This window comes from Aspergillus ambiguus (assembly GCF_047715705.1).
Source record: "Aspergillus ambiguus strain CBS 117.58 unplaced genomic scaffold BDV59scaffold_26, whole genome shotgun sequence".
NCBI classification, from domain to species: Eukaryota; Fungi; Ascomycota; class Eurotiomycetes; order Eurotiales; family Aspergillaceae; genus Aspergillus; species Aspergillus ambiguus.
The window spans coordinates 151,613-167,612 of record NW_027395539.1 but is presented as its reverse complement, the minus strand read 5'-3'; the positions used below and the strand labels follow the sequence as shown (position 1 = coordinate 167,612).

The following is a 16,000-nucleotide window of genomic DNA, read 5'->3' as shown; positions in this document are numbered from 1 at the left end:
TGACAGCACGCTGATTGGCGGCAGGCTGTAAGGTACCTCCGGCTGATAGGAGATAAGCGGCGAGTCACTGGCAGTGTATGTCATCCCCCTCTCTTCCTCCTGCATTCTCCCCCTCATCTCCTCTCGATCCTCTCTTCTTGAACTTCGCTTTCGATCTGGATCTCACGCTGCTCACGTCCATACCGCTTTTGCTTCAGCTCGCTCACGTCTATATCCATCCCCAAGGTGGTGTACATCCGACCCACCGCCTCCAACCAGGTACACCATCCATCGATTCCACGCCGGTATAAGCAGGGCTTCCGGCTTGTCCTCCAACAGGCGTATCGCTCGGGTCTAGATCGACTCCTCGGTACGCTACCATCGGTCTTCTCTGAATACTCCGTCGATTTCGCATCAAACCCACTGCTCTTTGTCTTGCTTTCCTCATCCTAGAATCTCTTGACAGTCTGTATGGGTTCCCTTTCCCCCCCCCGGCGCACGCTGAGTCATGCTTGGATACTGACTTGTTTGTTGATGTAGGTCACGGTCTGCTTGATCCCGCGCATAACGCGCTCTTTCGTCATCGACGACCCATCTTTCCGTTCTCAGCCCTACTCAAGGGTCCTGGGAGCGGTCCTCCTTCCGCTGAGACTATCCGGCCTCGTTGAGGCCACTCATTTGGATGCCCCCGGCAGCTTCGGACGATCCATCTCGCCAGCAGAGCCGGTACCTCGGTGATAACCTCCCCCTTCCAGACGATCTGAGCAAGACCACGACGGAGAATGATCTCGGTGGAAAGAGCAAGAAGAAGAATAAGAGCGGATCCAAGGCGAAGGCCAAAGCTGCGAAGGCCGCCGCAAAGGCGTCCCCGGAGGATTTGTATGGATTCTTTATACCCCCTTTACTGGGCATCTCGTTGACTCCCGCCACAGGATCGATACTTCCTCCCCTCCCCAAGTGGAGCCATCATCTTGCCCTGACCCCCCTCTGGAGTCGGAGCCCACTACAAATATCGTGTCGCCGGTTCTGGATGCGCTCGGGGCCCTCGAAGAGACCCCTGAGAATGACCTCACCTACCGGACCGATAACTGGGCCAAGTCGATCCCTTTTGGGAAGAGCCCTCCCAAGGATATTGGCGACGGAGACCTCCCCAGTGGTTCTCCATTTGGCTACCTCGCTACCCCAGACAGAGGCGGTTTCAGCCACCCATCTTCTGCGTCGCCTCCACCGCGAATGAGACCACTCAGCTACGGAAATGGGTATCCCAGCGGTAGCATGTCCAGGCAACAGTCAATCGACCGTCAGAAGAGTCACTCTCTTAGTAGCCACTTCAATCATCATATCCCTCCTCCCCACATGCCCCAGGCTCACTTCTACGGTGCCCCTGATATCGACCTCCCTGTGTCCCACCAGAATCGTTCACCAGCGGATGGAAGTTATTCTTTCTGTGCCTTTGACACCCTTTCTAGTCCTTCGTTTAAATCCTCCAGAATGGGTGGCACGGTACTTCTGGTTGGAACGGATGGCGGGTTGGAGATCTTCGCCATCGAAGAACGCAAGTCTCGGCTTATCGGGAAACTCACAGGTCTGAATGGACGCGTGATCGATGCCAAGATCCTGCCAGGTGGTCTGCCCGGTGATCCTTTCTCATCGTCGAGACCCCATGTCGCTATCATCCTCCACGGACCTTCGAGTGCCTGCGACGATGAAGGTCAGGCGTCCTCTGCCGGATCAGAGGCCAACGAGATCCCGACCATCCCCAGCGGACAGCCATCGTCGGCCGAAAAACGGTCTGTCAGAGATGATATGCGCTTCTACCAAACCCGAGTTGAGGTGTATTCTCTCCGTAGCGGGGAACATATCACAACGCTATTTGCCGCCAGATCCTCCCCGTGTCTGGATAACATTCCTGGGCTGCCTATGTTTGCTCCCGCCCCAACTGGAAACCTGAAGCTGTTCACGAGCAGCAGCTATGTGGTCCTGGGGTCCGGAGTAAGCGGGGAGGTGTATATTTATAGCTTGAAAGGCTACCACTGTCTCGGAAAAACGTGGACCAACATCCACACCAGGGAAGCTCGACGGTACTCAACATCCTCGAGCTCGACCGATCCAGACGGGTCCCGGAACGACGACTCGCCCCATGGGATGGTGAACGGGGATGGCCCCATCCTCGCGCTGAAAGGCCGCTGGCTTGCTATTGTGCCGCCATCGTCTGGCTATCGTACATCTCTTCGTGGCTCGGTGCCCCAGTCTCTGATTTTCGGGAAGGTCTTTGGGGTTGAAACCCGCAGCCCGCCAGCGCGACCAGCGGTCAATTGCGCAACGGATGTGGGTGATGGGGAGAGTCTATTTGACAAAGTCGCGCGAGGGGTTACACAAGAGCTCGTACGAGGTGCTCGCTGGATGGGAGACCAAGGACTGCAGGCTTGGAACAATTACTGGAACAAAGATCAACCCCAGAATTCGGCACCGCGGCGCAACGTGACGGATTTCCCACCGTCCGGCTACCATATGTTTCCCCCGACACATGCGCAGGATACGCCGACCTCCACACCGGCCGAGCCAGACTTGGTCTCGATTATTGACCTCAATCGACTTGAGGAGGGCGGCGAGATGAAGAATGCGCTGTTTAACCCTGTCGCCACGTTCCAGGTCCCTAACGGATGCAGTTTCCTCTCCTTCTCGCCGAACGGGCTCATGCTGTTGACCGCAAGCAAGAAAGGCGACGTGCAGTATGTCTGGGATCTGCTACAAGCCAAATACTGCCGCGCTGGGACTTTCCTCTCCGATGGCCCGACGCCCCCGTGTGCCAATGTACGGCAAGTCGCCCGATACGCGCGGTTGACAACATCCCATGTTGTGGATGTGATTTGGTGTCCTCCGTCCGGTGATCGGCTTGCCATCATCACCCGTAAAGGGACTGTGCACGTGTTCGATCTGCCCCGGACCGCTTTCCAGTGGCCTCCCTTCCGTCGCGCTCGCCCGGGGTCGAATAAATCCCCCACCCGCGAGCTCCCGTCCGACGAGTTTGCCGACAAGCCTGCGGGCGCGAACCCCTTCTCAGCGGCGTTCAAGCTCGTGGGTGACAAGACGCAGCCGATTCTCGCCGCCGTGCGGGGCCGTACGCCGTCGACGGGTGCGGCCTTCCCTCCGGTGAGTGGGTTTGCGATCCCGTCGGCCGCCAGCGTGAGGAGCGGCAAGGTTGTTGCCGCGGGGCTGAGCAAATCCATGGGGGCTGCCACCGGCACGGTCAATACGCTCCGCCATGTGGGCGAGAACCGTCTCCACCTGAGCGGATTGGCGCGTGATCCGGCGGCGGCGCGAGTGACCTGGGTGACGCACAAGGGCCAGGCCTTCCTAGGCTTGGTGGACAGCGGGGTGTTCCGTCTGTATCGGATCCGACGCTCGCCGGCGACACACAAGAGCCGACAGTTCGCGTCGATCATCGGGGGCAAGGAGACGGAGTTCCGGCTGCCTCCGCAGCTGCAGACGCCGAGCGGGGCGATCGTGGTGGGCGCGTTACCGGCAGAGTCGACAGTGAGCGCAACGTTGGCTCTCCCGTCGGCGAACATCCGCGCGGCGCCCGGGGGGTCCCAGGTCAACAGCCAACCTCTCTCGAAGGCGGAGATCGAGACCAACGCGCCGTACCAGCCGTTCCACACGGACCAACGCGTGAAGCTGTTCATCTACTCGGAGCCCAGCGACGGGCTGGCGGCCGGCGAGGTGCCCCCGGGGCCGTGGGTCTTTGGGGATGGCCTGGCGACGTCGCAGCTCCACGTGCGGCCGTTTAGCGCGGGTGGAGAGGACGACGACGAGGAGGTGGTGCACGAGCCGCATGGCGGGTACGGCGGCGAGATGGAGAACCTGATCAGTCTGGCGAGCCACTCGAGCCATGGCGAGGAGGTAGTGATCACGACGCGGCGGAAGAAGAAGCGCTCCGCGTCGTATGCGGCGGGGGGCATCGGGGCGGACGACGGCTTCTTCGAGGACGACTGCGAAGTTTTGGACTTTGCGCGTGACCGGGTTTGACGACAAGGCTAGATGGAGGGGAGTATAGTGGATTTGGCGTTTTTTGGCTGGGGGGATTTATAATCGGGAGGCTGACCTTATTCGCTCATTATGTATTGCTGAAATGACAGTGATCGTTATGTGACATACCCTACGATAGACAGTGTTCTCGGTATCTATTTGAATGGCAATGCTTGTTCTTGCGACAGATGTGGTCTATGGAGTTGGAGGTTCTACCGGGGAGTGTACGCGGGATCAGAGTCTAAGCGAGCAGCTGCATCTCCTCGTCCCACCAGCGACGGAACTCGACGAGACGGGCGGTGCGCTCGCGGGCCATGCGGCGACCGGCGGGGGTCTTCATCAGGGACTCGAGCTTCTCGAGCTTGTCGGAGAAATGCTGCAGGGCGTTGTCCATGTCCCAGGCGGCGCCGGCGGGGACGAAGTCGCGACCCTTGGCGCCGAGGAAGGTGAAGCAGCGGGCGATGCCGACGGCGCCGATGGCGTCGAGACGGTCCGCGTCCTGCACGATCGCCAACTCGGGATAGCCGTGGTCGATCAGGCGGCGGACGGTGGGCGGGTCGGCGCGTTCGACGGAGTAGGAGACGTGCGAGACGATGGTTTGGACGCGGTCGGCGAGGCGGGGGTCCGCGCCGTGGGCTCGGAGGAGCTCGCGGACGAGATTGTGCGGGGCGAGCGCGGCGGAGGCAGACGAGGAGACGGGCAGGGTGGCGATGGTGGCGGTGACGGTGGACAGGTATTTGTGATCGGCGATGTCGTGGAGCAGGGCGGCCAGGTCGACGACGGTGGGATCGTAGGACACGGCGGAGGCGGATTCGCGTTCGGCGGCGAGGAGGGAGCGGGCGAGGGCGACGACGCGGTGGACGTGGGCGGGATTATGCGACGGGTCGTGGGCGGCCATGCAGTGGGCGACGAGGGGGAGGAGCTGGTCGAAGAGGGACATGTTGTGTAAGGGGAGGAGGAAGAGGAGTAATGAAGTTGTAGTTGATGTTGTTGTTGTGATGTGCGGGGTGTGGAGGAGATCGTCTGATCGGCGGTGTCATGTTTACGGTACGATGGAGTAGATTCCATACGATCAAGTCACTCAATTATTATCGAATTACACTATTCCGTCCATGCATCATCCATCGATCTTACAGCCTTTACAGAGCCCAGATACCCAGAGCCACGCCGACAACGCCAATGGCCGACACCCCCAGCTTGAGCTGAGCGATGGAAGCAGCATTCTCGGTGGAGGAGGCCGAGGCACCGGTGCTGGAGGCGGTGCCGGAGCCACCACTACTCTCGGAGGAGGAGCCGGTTTCTAAACGGTTGGTGAGTGGAAAGGGTCCGGGGGGTGGAGGAGAGGAGGGCCAAACTTACGGCTGGAAGAGCTACCGGACTTAGTGGCAGTAGCGTCGTTAGAGCCTGCAGTAGCCTGGCTGTTCCCCCCATTGGTGGCGGAGGCCGGGAAGAAATGACTGCTGAAGCAGCGCGCCTGACACTGGCTGTAGGCCTCGGTGTCGGCGGGAGTGCCACTGCCCTGAGGACAGGCGGCCACGCAGGTGTTGGTGTCGTTGGCCATGGAGTCACTGGGGCAGGGGACCTTGTAGCAGGCGGCGATGCAGCAACGGTCCGTGTCGGCGCCTGGGAGGGTTAGCCAGAAAAGCACGAAGGGAGGGAAGACCACGGACACTTCAGGGCGCAGGAGGCCTCGGGAGACAGGCTGGTGGTGGCGGAGGAGGCGCCCGTGGAGGTGGTAGAGGCATCCTGGGCGACGGCCAGGGCCAGAAGAGAAGAGAGAGCGAGGAGGTTGAGCTTCATGGTGATAGAGCGAGTGCTGGAGGAGTGCTGGAGCGAGTGACGGGAGCGAGTGACTGGGGAGACTGGAGAGGCGTAGGAGAAGAGAAGAGAAGAAGAGAGGAGAAGGGACGAGAGAAGGGAAGAGGGAAATATAACAGGGAAGACGGCGCGATGTCTTGGAATTATTGGTTTAGATTGATGGCGCTCGTTAGCGGGGTTTCACAGCATCTATTTATATTCGGGACGCAGTGAATAGAATCAGGAACAGGAGAGCCGAGGAGTGGAATCCAATCGACCACCGTAGAAGGAGAAGTAGAAGTAATTGAAGTAATTGCACCAGAAGTAGAAGAAGGAGAAGCATCTAGTAGAAGCATCTCGTAGAATAGAAAGAGGTCCATCCCCAGATCGGCCTCTCCGTCCCTGAACCCCGAGACCCTGGCGGTATCCCCAGTCAACAACGCCACATCGTATCCATCACAATCCTGCGAGCCCCGAGTCGATCAGTCTGGGCAGGAAAAGTCCACCATAACATCACGTGAGTTCTCAGGAGCCTCTCGGTCCCTCTACAGAGTACTCCGTATATTGCCTGATATGTATCTTCGGCATCTCCTGCCGTGTACCAAGAACAACCAAGTCTAGAGCCAACAGAGGCTTCTCCCTAACGTTGCCCTGCCCCGTCGGCGGTGCCCGACAGGTGCATGACTCCCAGTTAGTGTCAGCGAGGCCGACAGATGTCCGCTCCCTTATGCGCTATAAAGCTCACCCTCCTCACCCGGCCAATTCCCACTCCTGCCCTGCGAGCCTCAAATGCCACCCCTCGCAACGATGCCATGCATGATCGGGCTTGATCCCAAAGATGATATCACCTAAGACTTTCCTCGGCCGGATCTGCATGATCGGGTGTCTCCCCGCCGGTATGCTCTTGCATCGATGACAGGACTGTCAAAACGTATACTGAGCCTCATGGCAGCCACTGTCGCCCAGGAATGCCAGCCAAACCCCAGCTCCAACTCAATCTGTACAAGCAACCGCTTCTCCCAGGATCTGGTCCCCTCCACCGCCTCCTATTCAGTCCCTTGGCCAACACTGGAGATAACCTTCCCAACATTCCACCCCTCAGATCCAGATCCAGACCCAGACACTGGTCCCCAGATTCCCACGCCGGTGATCGTCTTGCTCCCCGCGATCACGGGCTTCTCCATAATGCTCGGACTCTGGCTTTGTTACGCCAGAAGGAAGCCACGCGGGGCCGACCCGGAGAGAAGAGGCCACCCAGCCAGCGCTGAGACGGAGGAGATGAGTAGGGGGACTAGACGACAGGGATTGCAACCTCAGACACCGATCAATCAGCGGGAAATGGACGTTGGTGAGATCACTGAGGTGGACGAGGCGCCGCCGCCCTATTCGAGGGAGCCGCCAAAATGAGGGTGTGCGGGAGCGCTTACTAGAGCCCCTAGTTCTCGATACGATCGTAGAGTTAGCAAGAAGATAAGGATTGATTGGGCTGCCATCGTATAGTTACAAATTGTATACTCCGCCTTACATAATCCAACAAACAACGCAAACTCACATGATATCGCGATCACGCGTCGCGTTCACTTTCCAGCAGCCTCGTCCAACTCCCACTCCTCACCCTCGACCATGTCCGACTCCGACGATTACTCTCAGGATGATCGGGACGACCATGCCTTTCACGATTTCTCCGAGCCTGCCTCTTCGCCCCCTCCCCACAAGCGTCGTCGCCTCCACGCGCGCAACACTATACCCGATAACCCGTCCCCGAGAAACGAGGCCGAGATCGAGGATCCCAACCGGATAGGATCACCGACGGACACCGACTCTTTTGTCGTGGATGACGACGCCGCTAGCAACGCGAACGACGACCTCCCTTCCCCCAGCCAAGCATCATGCCGCTTGGATGACCTCCAGGAGAACGAAACGCACTCCAAGTATAAGATCTTCGTGCCCAAGCGCAGTAACCCCCAGGGGAACATCTTCGTCACGCAGTTGACCCAACCGCCATCACCCCCGGAGAGGTTACGGGGCCCACGGTGGAAAAAGCCGGAGCCCCCACCGCCACCACCACCGCCAAAACCGCAGAATGATGACTACGGGGGCGATGAGGACTTGGATGCTGCCATCGCAGCATCACTGGCCTCCTTTGAGGAAGAGCACTCTCTCCGGTCTTCTTCAGCTACGCGAAATCCGGCCCCTCCCCCAGTCGCAACCGCCAATGCCCCGACGAGCACCGCCATGACCGAATCCTTCGACTTCCTGGATGATATCCCTGACGACGCCTTTGACTCCGACCTGTCCCTGACGCCCCCTCCCGCCGCACCGACAAACCATCTTTCAAGACAGCCGTCCTTCGCGCAGTCCGCAAACCGACCCTTGGGGGTCCGACAAACCTCCTTGTTCGACATGGCTGCTCGCAACCCGGCGTCACAGCCGCCTCGAGGCGAGCAGGTCTTTGCTCCGCCCGAGAAGGTCGAGCCACCCACTCAGCACAATCTCGACCCAGACGCAATTTCCACCTGGGTCTATCCGACAAACTTAGGCAAGACCAGAGACTATCAGTTCAACATCACCCAAAAAGGCTTGTTCCACAACCTCCTCGTCGCACTGCCAACAGGCCTGGGAAAGACATTCATAGCCGCGACAATTATGCTGAACTGGTTTCGATGGACTCGAGATGCCCAAATCATCTTCGTTGCTCCCACAAAACCCTTGGTAGCCCAGCAGATCTCTGCGTGCTTTGGCGTGGCCGGAATCCCACGGTCTCAGACCACCATGCTCACCGGCGAAGCAGCCCCAGGAATCCGGGCGCAGGAATGGCAGGAGAAACGCGTGTTCTTCATGACCCCACAGACATTGATCAATGACCTCAAGTCCGGCATTGCCGACCCTAAGCGCATTGTCTTACTGGTGGTCGATGAAGCCCACCGTGCAACCGGTGGCTATGCCTATGTCGAAGTGGTGAAGTTCCTCCGTCGGTACAACCAGAGCTTCCGCGTCCTGGCTCTGACGGCCACGCCCGGGTCGACTGTGGAATCCGTCCAGGCCGTCATTGACGGTCTGGAGATCTCCAAGGTGGAAATTCGGACCGAACAGTCTCTGGACATCCGGGAGTACGTGCATGCCCGGAACACCGATATCCAGACCTTCAAGAACTCGGAAGAAATGGTCCTCTGCATGGATCTGCTATCCAAAACCCTCCAACCCTTGGTGGACCAGCTGCGGACGCTCAACGCCTATTGGGGGCGAGATCCCATGGCCCTCACGGCGTACGGTCTCACCAAATCGAGGCAGCAGTGGATGCTATCCGATGCCGGTCGAAACGCCAGTTTCGGATTGAAGGGCAAGGTCAACGCCATCTTCACCGTTCTTGCCAGCCTCGCCCACGGCATCGATCTCCTCAAGTACCACGGCATCACGCCCTTCTACCGTCACCTGTTACATTTCCAGGGGAACACGGACGGCCAGAAAGGGGGCAAGTATCAACGACAGATCGTGCAAGATGAAAGTTTCAAAAAACTCATGAATCACCTGGCTCCTTGGACCAAGAACCCAGAGTTCATCGGACATCCTAAACTGGAATATCTCAAACAGGTGGTCCTCAATCACTTTATGGATGCTGGGGAGGGCTCCGGAGAAGCGGACGGCTCCACCACCCGCGTCATGATATTCGTGCATTTTCGCGACAGTGCCGAGGAAGTTGCACGGGTGTTGAAGAGATACGAACCGATGATTCGCCCCCAGGTCTTTGTCGGCCAGACCAGTGCCAAGGGCTCGGACGGCATGACCCAGAAGACGCAGCTCAGTGTGGTGCAGAAGTTTAAACAAGGCGCTTACAACACTATCGTCGCTACTTCTATTGGCGAAGAAGGGTTGGATATCGGTGAGGTAGACCTCATTGTGTGCTATGACTCGTCTGCATCGCCGATTCGCATGCTTCAGCGGATGGGACGCACAGGCCGCAAACGCACCGGTAACATCACCCTCCTCCTGATGGAGGGCAAGGAGGAGGAGTCCTACATCAAGGCGAAGGACAACTATGAGAAAATGCAGCAGATGATTGCCAGTGGCACCCGCTTCACCTTTCATGACGATAAATCTCCACGCATTCTGCCTCTGGGGGTGAAGCCTGTCGTTGATAAGCGGCACATTGACATACCCCAAGAGAACGCGGAGCAGGCGCTACCCGAGCCGAAACGACGAGGACGGGCGCCCAAGAGACCACCCAAAAAGTTTCACATGCCCGATAATGTGGAAACGGGCTTCACCAAGGCGTCATCCTTGGCCGGGGGCGGCAAGCGGAAGGCTCAAGTGAAAAGGAAAGCTCGGACACCGACCCCAGAGCCGGTGGACATCCCGGCCCTTGAAGACGTTATACTGACAGCGGAGCAGCAACGGGAGCTAGAGCATCGTTACTGCAGCATAGGGGCCACAAGTCCCGAGGTGATCCGGACTCCTCGTACGGATGCTTTCCCTCGGCTTCAATTGGTCTCCCGGCCTATCAAAGCTGTGAAGCATGGGTCGCTGACCAGGCGCATGATCGGTGTGCTGCAGAGGATGAACACAACGAGCTCCGACTGTGAGTGTCGTTTCAGGGAGGTGCTAGCCCGGGAGTCACGCCGACCAGCGGATGACTCTTTAATCTACAAGACAACGTCTCTGCGAGCGAGTACGAAACGACCATCAAAGAACAGGTCCGGCCAAACGGAGCCCCAGTTACTCCCCCGCCGGGCCGATGAAGAGGAAGGCGAGGATGCATCACAGCCCATCTCTCCAGAACAACTACTGTCATCCTTCACGGGTCGACAGGGCCCAAAGCCCTTCAGCTCATCGCCCAGAAGTCAGAGTCTGGAATTGGATGGTGATTTTGAAGCCCCTGACCTTGGTACAATTTTGGGTCAGCGCTGAGCGCAGACCAGAGTAATTGTTTAGCTGACGATAGCGAGGAGTTTTTGGATTGCATGATACCTACCTGATAGATAAGCCAAGTGTGAATGAACCAAGTAAAGAACAATTAATTGCCTTGATCCAACTACAGCATTAGAGTCTATGATATCGTATGGCGGGCCAACTGCCACGGCCCGATGTCTTCAGCGCACGCACCTTCTCCGACCAACTGGAGATCCGCCTGCAGCACGGAGTAAACAGCATCCCAGAACACCTCTCCTCCTCACATCTCCCAACCATGGCGGACATTCAGTTTGACAGCGCGCTGTAAGTCTTTTCGACTGCCGATTGCCTCCGTCTACTCCTATTCCCACGTCTTCGCCCTCGCCAGACCGCAATCCATCCACTACCCCACCTTGCGACTGCCGCTGACCTGTCTCCAGGGACCTCCTCCGACGCCTCAACCCTCGCGACACCAAGCAGAACCTCCAGGCGATCACGAGCATTGTTCCGGACCTGACGGAAGACCTTCTCTCTTCCGTTGATCAGCCCCTCGAAATCCGCCGCTGTCAGAAGACCAACCGCGACTACCTTCTCTGCGACTACAACCGGGACGGAGACAGTTACCGCTCGCCTTGGAGCAACGAATTCGACCCCCCGTTGGACGACGGAACGGTGCCGAGCGAGCGGGTGCGGAAGCTCGAAGTTGCCGCCAACGAAGCGTTCGACGTGTACCGCGAGCTGTACTACGACGGTGGGGTCGGCAGCGTCTACTTTTGGGATTTGGACGATGGATTCGCAGGCGTGATTCTCCTGAAGAAGGGTGCGTGCTATCCTTGATCACATTGACTATGTGTGTGTGGGTGTCGTTGGCTGATTCCGCTGCAGGGGTGACGCCTGGCGCGAAGAGCTCCGGCGAATGGGACAGCATCCACGTCTTCGAAGCGACCGATCGGGCTCGCATGTCGCACTACAAGCTGACCAGCACGGTGATCCTGCATTTGGCGAACGAGACCGAGGCTCTTGGAGAGATGGACCTGAGCGGGAACATGACCCGGCAGGTGGAGGTGGACCTCCCCGTCGAGTCGGACGCCAGCCATGTGGCCAATGTTGGCCGGCTCGTCGAGGATATGGAGCTGAAGATGCGAAACTTGCTGCGTAAGTGGCGTTCTGGCTGTCTGGCTTTGAGTATGTGGGGTCTAACCTGTCGGCAGAGGAGGTCTATTTCGGAAAGGCCAAGGACGTTGTGGGTGAACTCAGGAGTAAGCATCCCGGACCGATTGCCTTGACCATGCTAACCCAGACAGGCCTTGCCTCCTTGTCTGAGACAAGCAAAGAGAAGGCCACCCATCTGGAGATGATCCGGTCTATGCAGCGGTAGTCTGAGTGTTTATCAGAGCATGGTTGGTGCATCCGATGGATGACTTGCCATTCACTTGCTGTACGTAGTTTGCGTCAAGGTTCCTGGTGATCCAAGTTTCAGATATTGTTTTTCCATAGCTCGCAATTATACAAGTGTTACACAAGAGGCTCTCCAATTAACAGAGAAAAAGGTACAGTCTCATTGAAGACTATGGGTATCATAACGCGCTGAGAAGCCGCCGGAAATCAAGAATCCCCTCTAACCGCCCTTGGCCGACAGTCGTTCAATCCGTCTCCATCTTTTCGTGGCCACGGCTTGACTTTGTGGCCGACGGATCCGTTGCAGTGGAGCTGCTGATTTGTTCCACAAATCCTCTAGCAGCAGCCCAAAGCTCAGCCTCCTTGTCCTTGCCGACAGTATCCTTTCTGCTATTCAGCCAACTGACATCGAGCGGGTTGGCCGCAGCAGGCCCTCCAATACCAGCCCCAGTAGCATCGCCGGTTCGGGAGCTCGACTCTGGCGCAAGGATAGAGGCCTCCTCGAGGGCGTAGACCTGGCGACGGAGCCGTACATCGATGGACGAGAGGAGCGCAAAGTACTGCGAGGTTGCCTCTTTGAATCGGGTTTTGTGAGAGTCGAGCGAGGTGTCGGTGGAGGAGTCACCAGACCGGGCATTAGTCAGCGCTTGAATGGCGAGGCCGGCGGAGTGAATCAGCTTGGCAACATCCTACCGTCGTCGTGAGGTTAACAATTGTTCGTCCGGTTGGCATCGTGGAAAGTCAATCGTTCTCCCTCACTCACCTTGTCGACCTCGTTCAATTGACGGATGCGGTCTGCGGAGGTAAAGAGCTGATCCGGGTTTCCAGAGTCTCGCGCGTCGGCCATGGTGCGAGGGAACGTGTCAGAAGGAGAAGTATCGCCAGCTCGAGAGGAAGTTGAAGCGCTGCAGGCGAGCTGTATCCCGTCACGTGCTCTTTCCTGGGGAATCACGCTGCTGACTCAGCGCGGCCTAGCCCCAAAGCCGCCTAGCGCCATATCCGAGAGGACGAAAGCCGCAAATCCTCCGCGTCTTTACTTCCACCCTCTCCTCGCCGTCTCCCCCTCTTTCGCCTTCCCCCCCTTCATCTTGAGTCGGAAGCATCTCGTCCGATTAACCCATCCAGCGCCATGTCTGCGCCAGGCGGGGCCCCCAGCCCTGCACCCCGGAGCGGAAGTATGGGGCCCGGTGGTGGAGGAATGTCCATGCCTCCTCACCAGCAATCAATGGCCGCAAGCACCCCGGTAACGCCTAATCCGCCGGCTCCTCCGCCCAATAGCGCCATGTCGCAGCAGAATCTGAATCAGATAGTAAGTAAACTATGTTCCAAGGGGTGCCGTTGTCTGTTGGTGGTGGGGTTGGTTTGATCATCTGTCTGTTACCGGCTTCAGCACATGATCCATGGGGGGGTTTCATGTTGGATCTATTGTGTTCCTTTTTGCATACTCTCCACGTATCGTCCATTTCTTTGCCGCGGACATGGCTGACCCAACGCCCCAGGTCATTGACTACCTGGCCAAAAAAGGCTATAGCCGTACCGAGGCTATGCTTCGTATGGAGTCTGCCAATCAAGAGATTGATGGCCGTCCACTGCCCCCTCTGGGTGAGGATGCGCGTCCCAAGTACCGGGCTGGATTTGGTAAGCTCCCTACGTTGTTATGGCTATGATGATCATTTCTATCCCTCGCTGAACGGATGTGGCTGATGACCATAATAGACTTGATTAAAGTCTGGGTGGAAGATAATCTGGACCTTTACAAGGTAGAACGCTTCATCCCACATCAGTACCTAGGTATATCTAGCTAATCCCCCACAGCCAGAACTGAGACGCGTGCTCTGGCCACTCTTCGTCTACTCTTTCCTCAACATGGTGACCTCCTTCTACCCACAGGAGGCAAAGCAATTCTTCGATACCAATAAGAACCTCTTCTTGCCGGAGCACACCGAAGATGTTCGCGCTCTGGAGCCCATTAGTCTCCCGGAGCATGTGCAGGACAATACCACTGCCAAGCTGTACCGGAACAACAAATACCGCTTGGTGCTCAGCAACCCGGCCTTCTCAAACCTCATGCAGTTCCTGGAAAGCAAGCCGAAAGAGGGAGGCTCCGTCATGTCTGCCATTCTCAGCAGCTTCTGCACTGTCATCACGAAAGAGCGCGCCGTGGATGACCGTTTTAGCTTTGCGGCCATGCTGGGCCAGGCTGGAATGGGACATACGTTCCCTGCTGAAGACGAAGGTATTCCGGGCCATCATCCAGGATCGGCTTACACCGGCGATAACCCTGCTATGGCGGGAACGTTACCGCGTCTTAGGCTTGGCAAACTGCCCTTGGAACAGACCTTGGAAGCTGACGTGAGGGGCGAGCTCGCCGACGAAGATGCGAAAAACCCGCCAACGGCCGGCCAAAACACACTGGTCCAGGAGTTTGACCACATCATAAAAAAGGAGGAGGACGACGAGGCACCTACACGTGCTGACATTCCATACCCTCCGTCAACGGCTCGCGATGTGGAAATGGAAATCCAAAAGGTCAAAGAACATCGCGACCGGTTCAGAATCGAAGGTCGGACCGGCGGCGTTGGTCCCGCTGTCAGCGTGTGCATGTTCACGTTCCACAATACGTACGACGGGTGAGTCTCGAGCCTCCTCCATCTGTCTTCCCTAGCTGACTAGGATTAGGATCAACTGCTTGGATTTCTCGGATGACAATATGCTGGTTGCAGCTGGTATGCAGGAGTCATATATCCGTGTCTGGAGCATGGACGGAAAGAAGATCCAATCGACCTACGACAGTGTCGATGATACCCCTCCGTCGAACTCCCGTCGTCTTATCGGTCATTCTGGCCCCGTGTATGCCGTGGCGTTTGCTCCATCCGCGACCCGCTCGGAGACGTCCACGACCCCCACAAACGCCCGTTGGTTGCTCTCCTCGTCAGCCGACAAGACCATCCGACTCTGGTCGCTAGATCTGTGGCAATGTATGGTTGTGTACAAGGGACACGATCAGCCCGTGTGGGATCTCCAGTGGGGACCCTTCGGCCACTACTTCGTTTCAGGTGGACATGACAAGACTGCCCGCTTGTGGGTTACAGACCATATCCGCCAGCAGCGCATCTTTGTGGGCCATGACCAGGACGTCGACTGCGTGTGCTTCCATCCGAACTCCGCGTACGTTTTCACCGGCAGTTCCGATCATACGGTGCGCATGTGGGCGGTGACCACAGGCAACGCCGTCCGCATGTTCACCGGACACACGGGCAATATCACGGCCCTTGCGTGCAGCCGAGACGGCAAGATCCTGGCATCTGCAGACGATCACGGATCGATCCTCCTGTGGGATTTGGCCCCTGGAAGACTGATGAAGCGCATGCGTGGCCACGGCAAAGGTGGCATCTGGTCCTTGAGCTGGAGCGTTGAATCGACCGTTCTTGTGTCGGGCGGGGCTGACGGGACAGTTCGCGTATGGGACATCTCTGGGCCCGCCCAGGATGCTTCGCAAGGACGCGTCGTCGGCGAGGGCGGTGCTGGGTCGAAGGTGGATGCGGGCAATGCAGCCACTACTGGGACGCAAGCCTCCAGTTCCGTCGCCCCGAAGAAGAAGGGCAAAGATGTCGTGGTGACGCCGGATCAGATCAGCGCTTTCCCGACAAAGAAAAGTCCAGTGTACAAGGTGAAGTTTACCAATATGAACCTGATCATTGCCGGAGGTGCCTATCTTCCGTGATGCTTTTCTCAGTGGCGTTGATACCCGAGTCCTTTATTTTTCTATTAATATGCTTGTCACATGCCCTCCTTTTGTTTATGTCATCTTTTGGAAAGGACGCTAGTCGCAGGTTTGAAGGGTACTTAGATACATACAAGGCGGCGTCCTGGCATGGTGTTGGCGGTGGTTTCGTTGAAAAAAAGCCAA

The 16,000-nt window shown here is 57.7% G+C and overlaps 8 protein-coding genes across 8 annotated transcripts; 5 read left to right on the top strand and 3 right to left on the bottom strand.

Moving 5' to 3' along the window:
* The first annotated feature begins 81 nt into the window (after positions 1-81).
* Positions 82-4,090, top strand: BDV59DRAFT_71189 (uncharacterized protein). Its single transcript, XM_073696959.1, has 3 exons — positions 82-454; positions 520-858; positions 912-4,090. Exons 2-3 carry the CDS (start codon positions 662-664, stop codon positions 4,006-4,008), a joined length of 3,294 nt encoding a protein of 1,097 aa, XP_073546002.1. The 5' UTR covers positions 82-454; positions 520-661; the 3' UTR covers positions 4,009-4,090.
* A 159-nt stretch (positions 4,091-4,249) lies between these two features.
* BDV59DRAFT_203684 (HD domain-containing protein) lies at positions 4,250-4,948 on the bottom strand (the record flags this gene model as incomplete). Its single annotated transcript, XM_073694312.1, has 1 exon — positions 4,250-4,948. One exon carries the CDS (start codon positions 4,946-4,948, stop codon positions 4,250-4,252), a length of 699 nt encoding a protein of 232 aa, XP_073546001.1.
* A 122-nt stretch (positions 4,949-5,070) lies between these two features.
* On the bottom strand, positions 5,071-5,970 carry BDV59DRAFT_182828 (uncharacterized protein). Its single transcript, XM_073690410.1, has 3 exons — positions 5,679-5,970; positions 5,368-5,631; positions 5,071-5,308 (listed from the first exon to the last, which is right to left on the bottom strand). The coding sequence occupies exons 1-3, from the start codon at positions 5,806-5,808 to the stop codon at positions 5,148-5,150; spliced, it is 555 nt and encodes a 184-aa protein (XP_073546000.1). The 5' UTR covers positions 5,809-5,970; the 3' UTR covers positions 5,071-5,147.
* Positions 5,971-6,643: 673 nt separating this feature from the next.
* Positions 6,644-7,212, top strand: BDV59DRAFT_203682 (uncharacterized protein; the record flags this gene model as incomplete). Its single annotated transcript, XM_073694311.1, has 2 exons — positions 6,644-6,701; positions 6,758-7,212. 2 exons carry the CDS (start codon positions 6,644-6,646, stop codon positions 7,210-7,212), a joined length of 513 nt encoding a protein of 170 aa, XP_073545999.1.
* A 171-nt stretch (positions 7,213-7,383) lies between these two features.
* Positions 7,384-10,720, top strand: mph1 (3'-5' DNA helicase). Its single transcript, XM_073696956.1, has one exon. It carries the CDS (start codon positions 7,429-7,431, stop codon positions 10,708-10,710), a length of 3,282 nt encoding a protein of 1,093 aa, XP_073545998.1. The 5' UTR covers positions 7,384-7,428; the 3' UTR covers positions 10,711-10,720.
* A 237-nt stretch (positions 10,721-10,957) lies between these two features.
* Positions 10,958-12,218, top strand: cap2 (F-actin-capping protein subunit beta). Its single transcript, XM_073690409.1, has 5 exons — positions 10,958-11,016; positions 11,133-11,512; positions 11,578-11,847; positions 11,904-11,951; positions 11,997-12,218. The coding sequence occupies exons 1-5, from the start codon at positions 10,988-10,990 to the stop codon at positions 12,068-12,070; spliced, it is 801 nt and encodes a 266-aa protein (XP_073545997.1). The 5' UTR covers positions 10,958-10,987; the 3' UTR covers positions 12,071-12,218.
* Positions 12,219-12,252: 34 nt separating this feature from the next.
* Positions 12,253-13,078, bottom strand: BDV59DRAFT_182821 (mediator of RNA polymerase II transcription subunit 11). The gene is made up of 2 exons (XM_073690408.1): positions 12,854-13,078; positions 12,253-12,779 (listed from the first exon to the last, which is right to left on the bottom strand). The coding sequence occupies exons 1-2, from the start codon at positions 12,935-12,937 to the stop codon at positions 12,336-12,338; spliced, it is 528 nt and encodes a 175-aa protein (XP_073545996.1). The 5' UTR covers positions 12,938-13,078; the 3' UTR covers positions 12,253-12,335.
* Positions 13,079-13,146: 68 nt separating this feature from the next.
* On the top strand, positions 13,147-15,988 carry BDV59DRAFT_71052 (putative transcription initiation factor TFIID subunit). The gene is made up of 4 exons (XM_073696954.1): positions 13,147-13,728; positions 13,807-13,850; positions 13,906-14,720; positions 14,770-15,988. The coding sequence occupies exons 1-4, from the start codon at positions 13,491-13,493 to the stop codon at positions 15,812-15,814; spliced, it is 2,142 nt and encodes a 713-aa protein (XP_073545995.1). The 5' UTR covers positions 13,147-13,490; the 3' UTR covers positions 15,815-15,988.
* Positions 15,989-16,000: the final 12 nt, after the last annotated feature.

Bases quoted from the DNA above. Each gene is read 5' to 3' on its own strand.
- BDV59DRAFT_71189 (XM_073696959.1), top strand. From the start codon at position 662: ATGCCCCCGGCAGCTTCGGACGATCCATCTCGCCAGCAGAGCCGGTAC. The intron at 859-911 runs GTATGGATTCTT...CTCCCGCCACAG, and splicing joins AAGGCGTCCCCGGAGGATTT to GATCGATACTTCCTCCCCTC.
- BDV59DRAFT_182828 (XM_073690410.1), bottom strand. From the start codon at position 5,808: ATGAAGCTCAACCTCCTCGCTCTCTCTTCTCTTCTGGCCCTGGCCGTC. The intron at 5,632-5,678 runs GTCCGTGGTCTT...TAACCCTCCCAG, and splicing joins GGCCTCCTGCGCCCTGAAGT to GCGCCGACACGGACCGTTGC. The intron at 5,309-5,367 runs GTAAGTTTGGCC...CCAACCGTTTAG, and splicing joins GTCCGGTAGCTCTTCCAGCC to AAACCGGCTCCTCCTCCGAG.
- mph1 (XM_073696956.1), top strand. From the start codon at position 7,429: ATGTCCGACTCCGACGATTACTCTCAGGATGATCGGGACGACCATGCC.
- cap2 (XM_073690409.1), top strand. From the start codon at position 10,988: ATGGCGGACATTCAGTTTGACAGCGCGCT. The intron at 11,017-11,132 runs GTAAGTCTTTTC...ACCTGTCTCCAG, and splicing joins ATTCAGTTTGACAGCGCGCT to GGACCTCCTCCGACGCCTCA. The intron at 11,513-11,577 runs GTGCGTGCTATC...ATTCCGCTGCAG, and splicing joins CGTGATTCTCCTGAAGAAGG to GGGTGACGCCTGGCGCGAAG.
- BDV59DRAFT_182821 (XM_073690408.1), bottom strand. From the start codon at position 12,937: ATGGCCGACGCGCGAGACTCTGGAAACCCGGATCAGCTCTTTACCTCC. The intron at 12,780-12,853 runs GTGAGTGAGGGA...CGACGACGGTAG, and splicing joins AATTGAACGAGGTCGACAAG to GATGTTGCCAAGCTGATTCA.
- BDV59DRAFT_71052 (XM_073696954.1), top strand. From the start codon at position 13,491: ATGGGGGGGTTTCATGTTGGATCTATTGTGTTCCTTTTTGCATACTCT. The intron at 13,729-13,806 runs GTAAGCTCCCTA...TGACCATAATAG, and splicing joins CAAGTACCGGGCTGGATTTG to ACTTGATTAAAGTCTGGGTG. The intron at 13,851-13,905 runs GTAGAACGCTTC...AATCCCCCACAG, and splicing joins ATAATCTGGACCTTTACAAG to CCAGAACTGAGACGCGTGCT.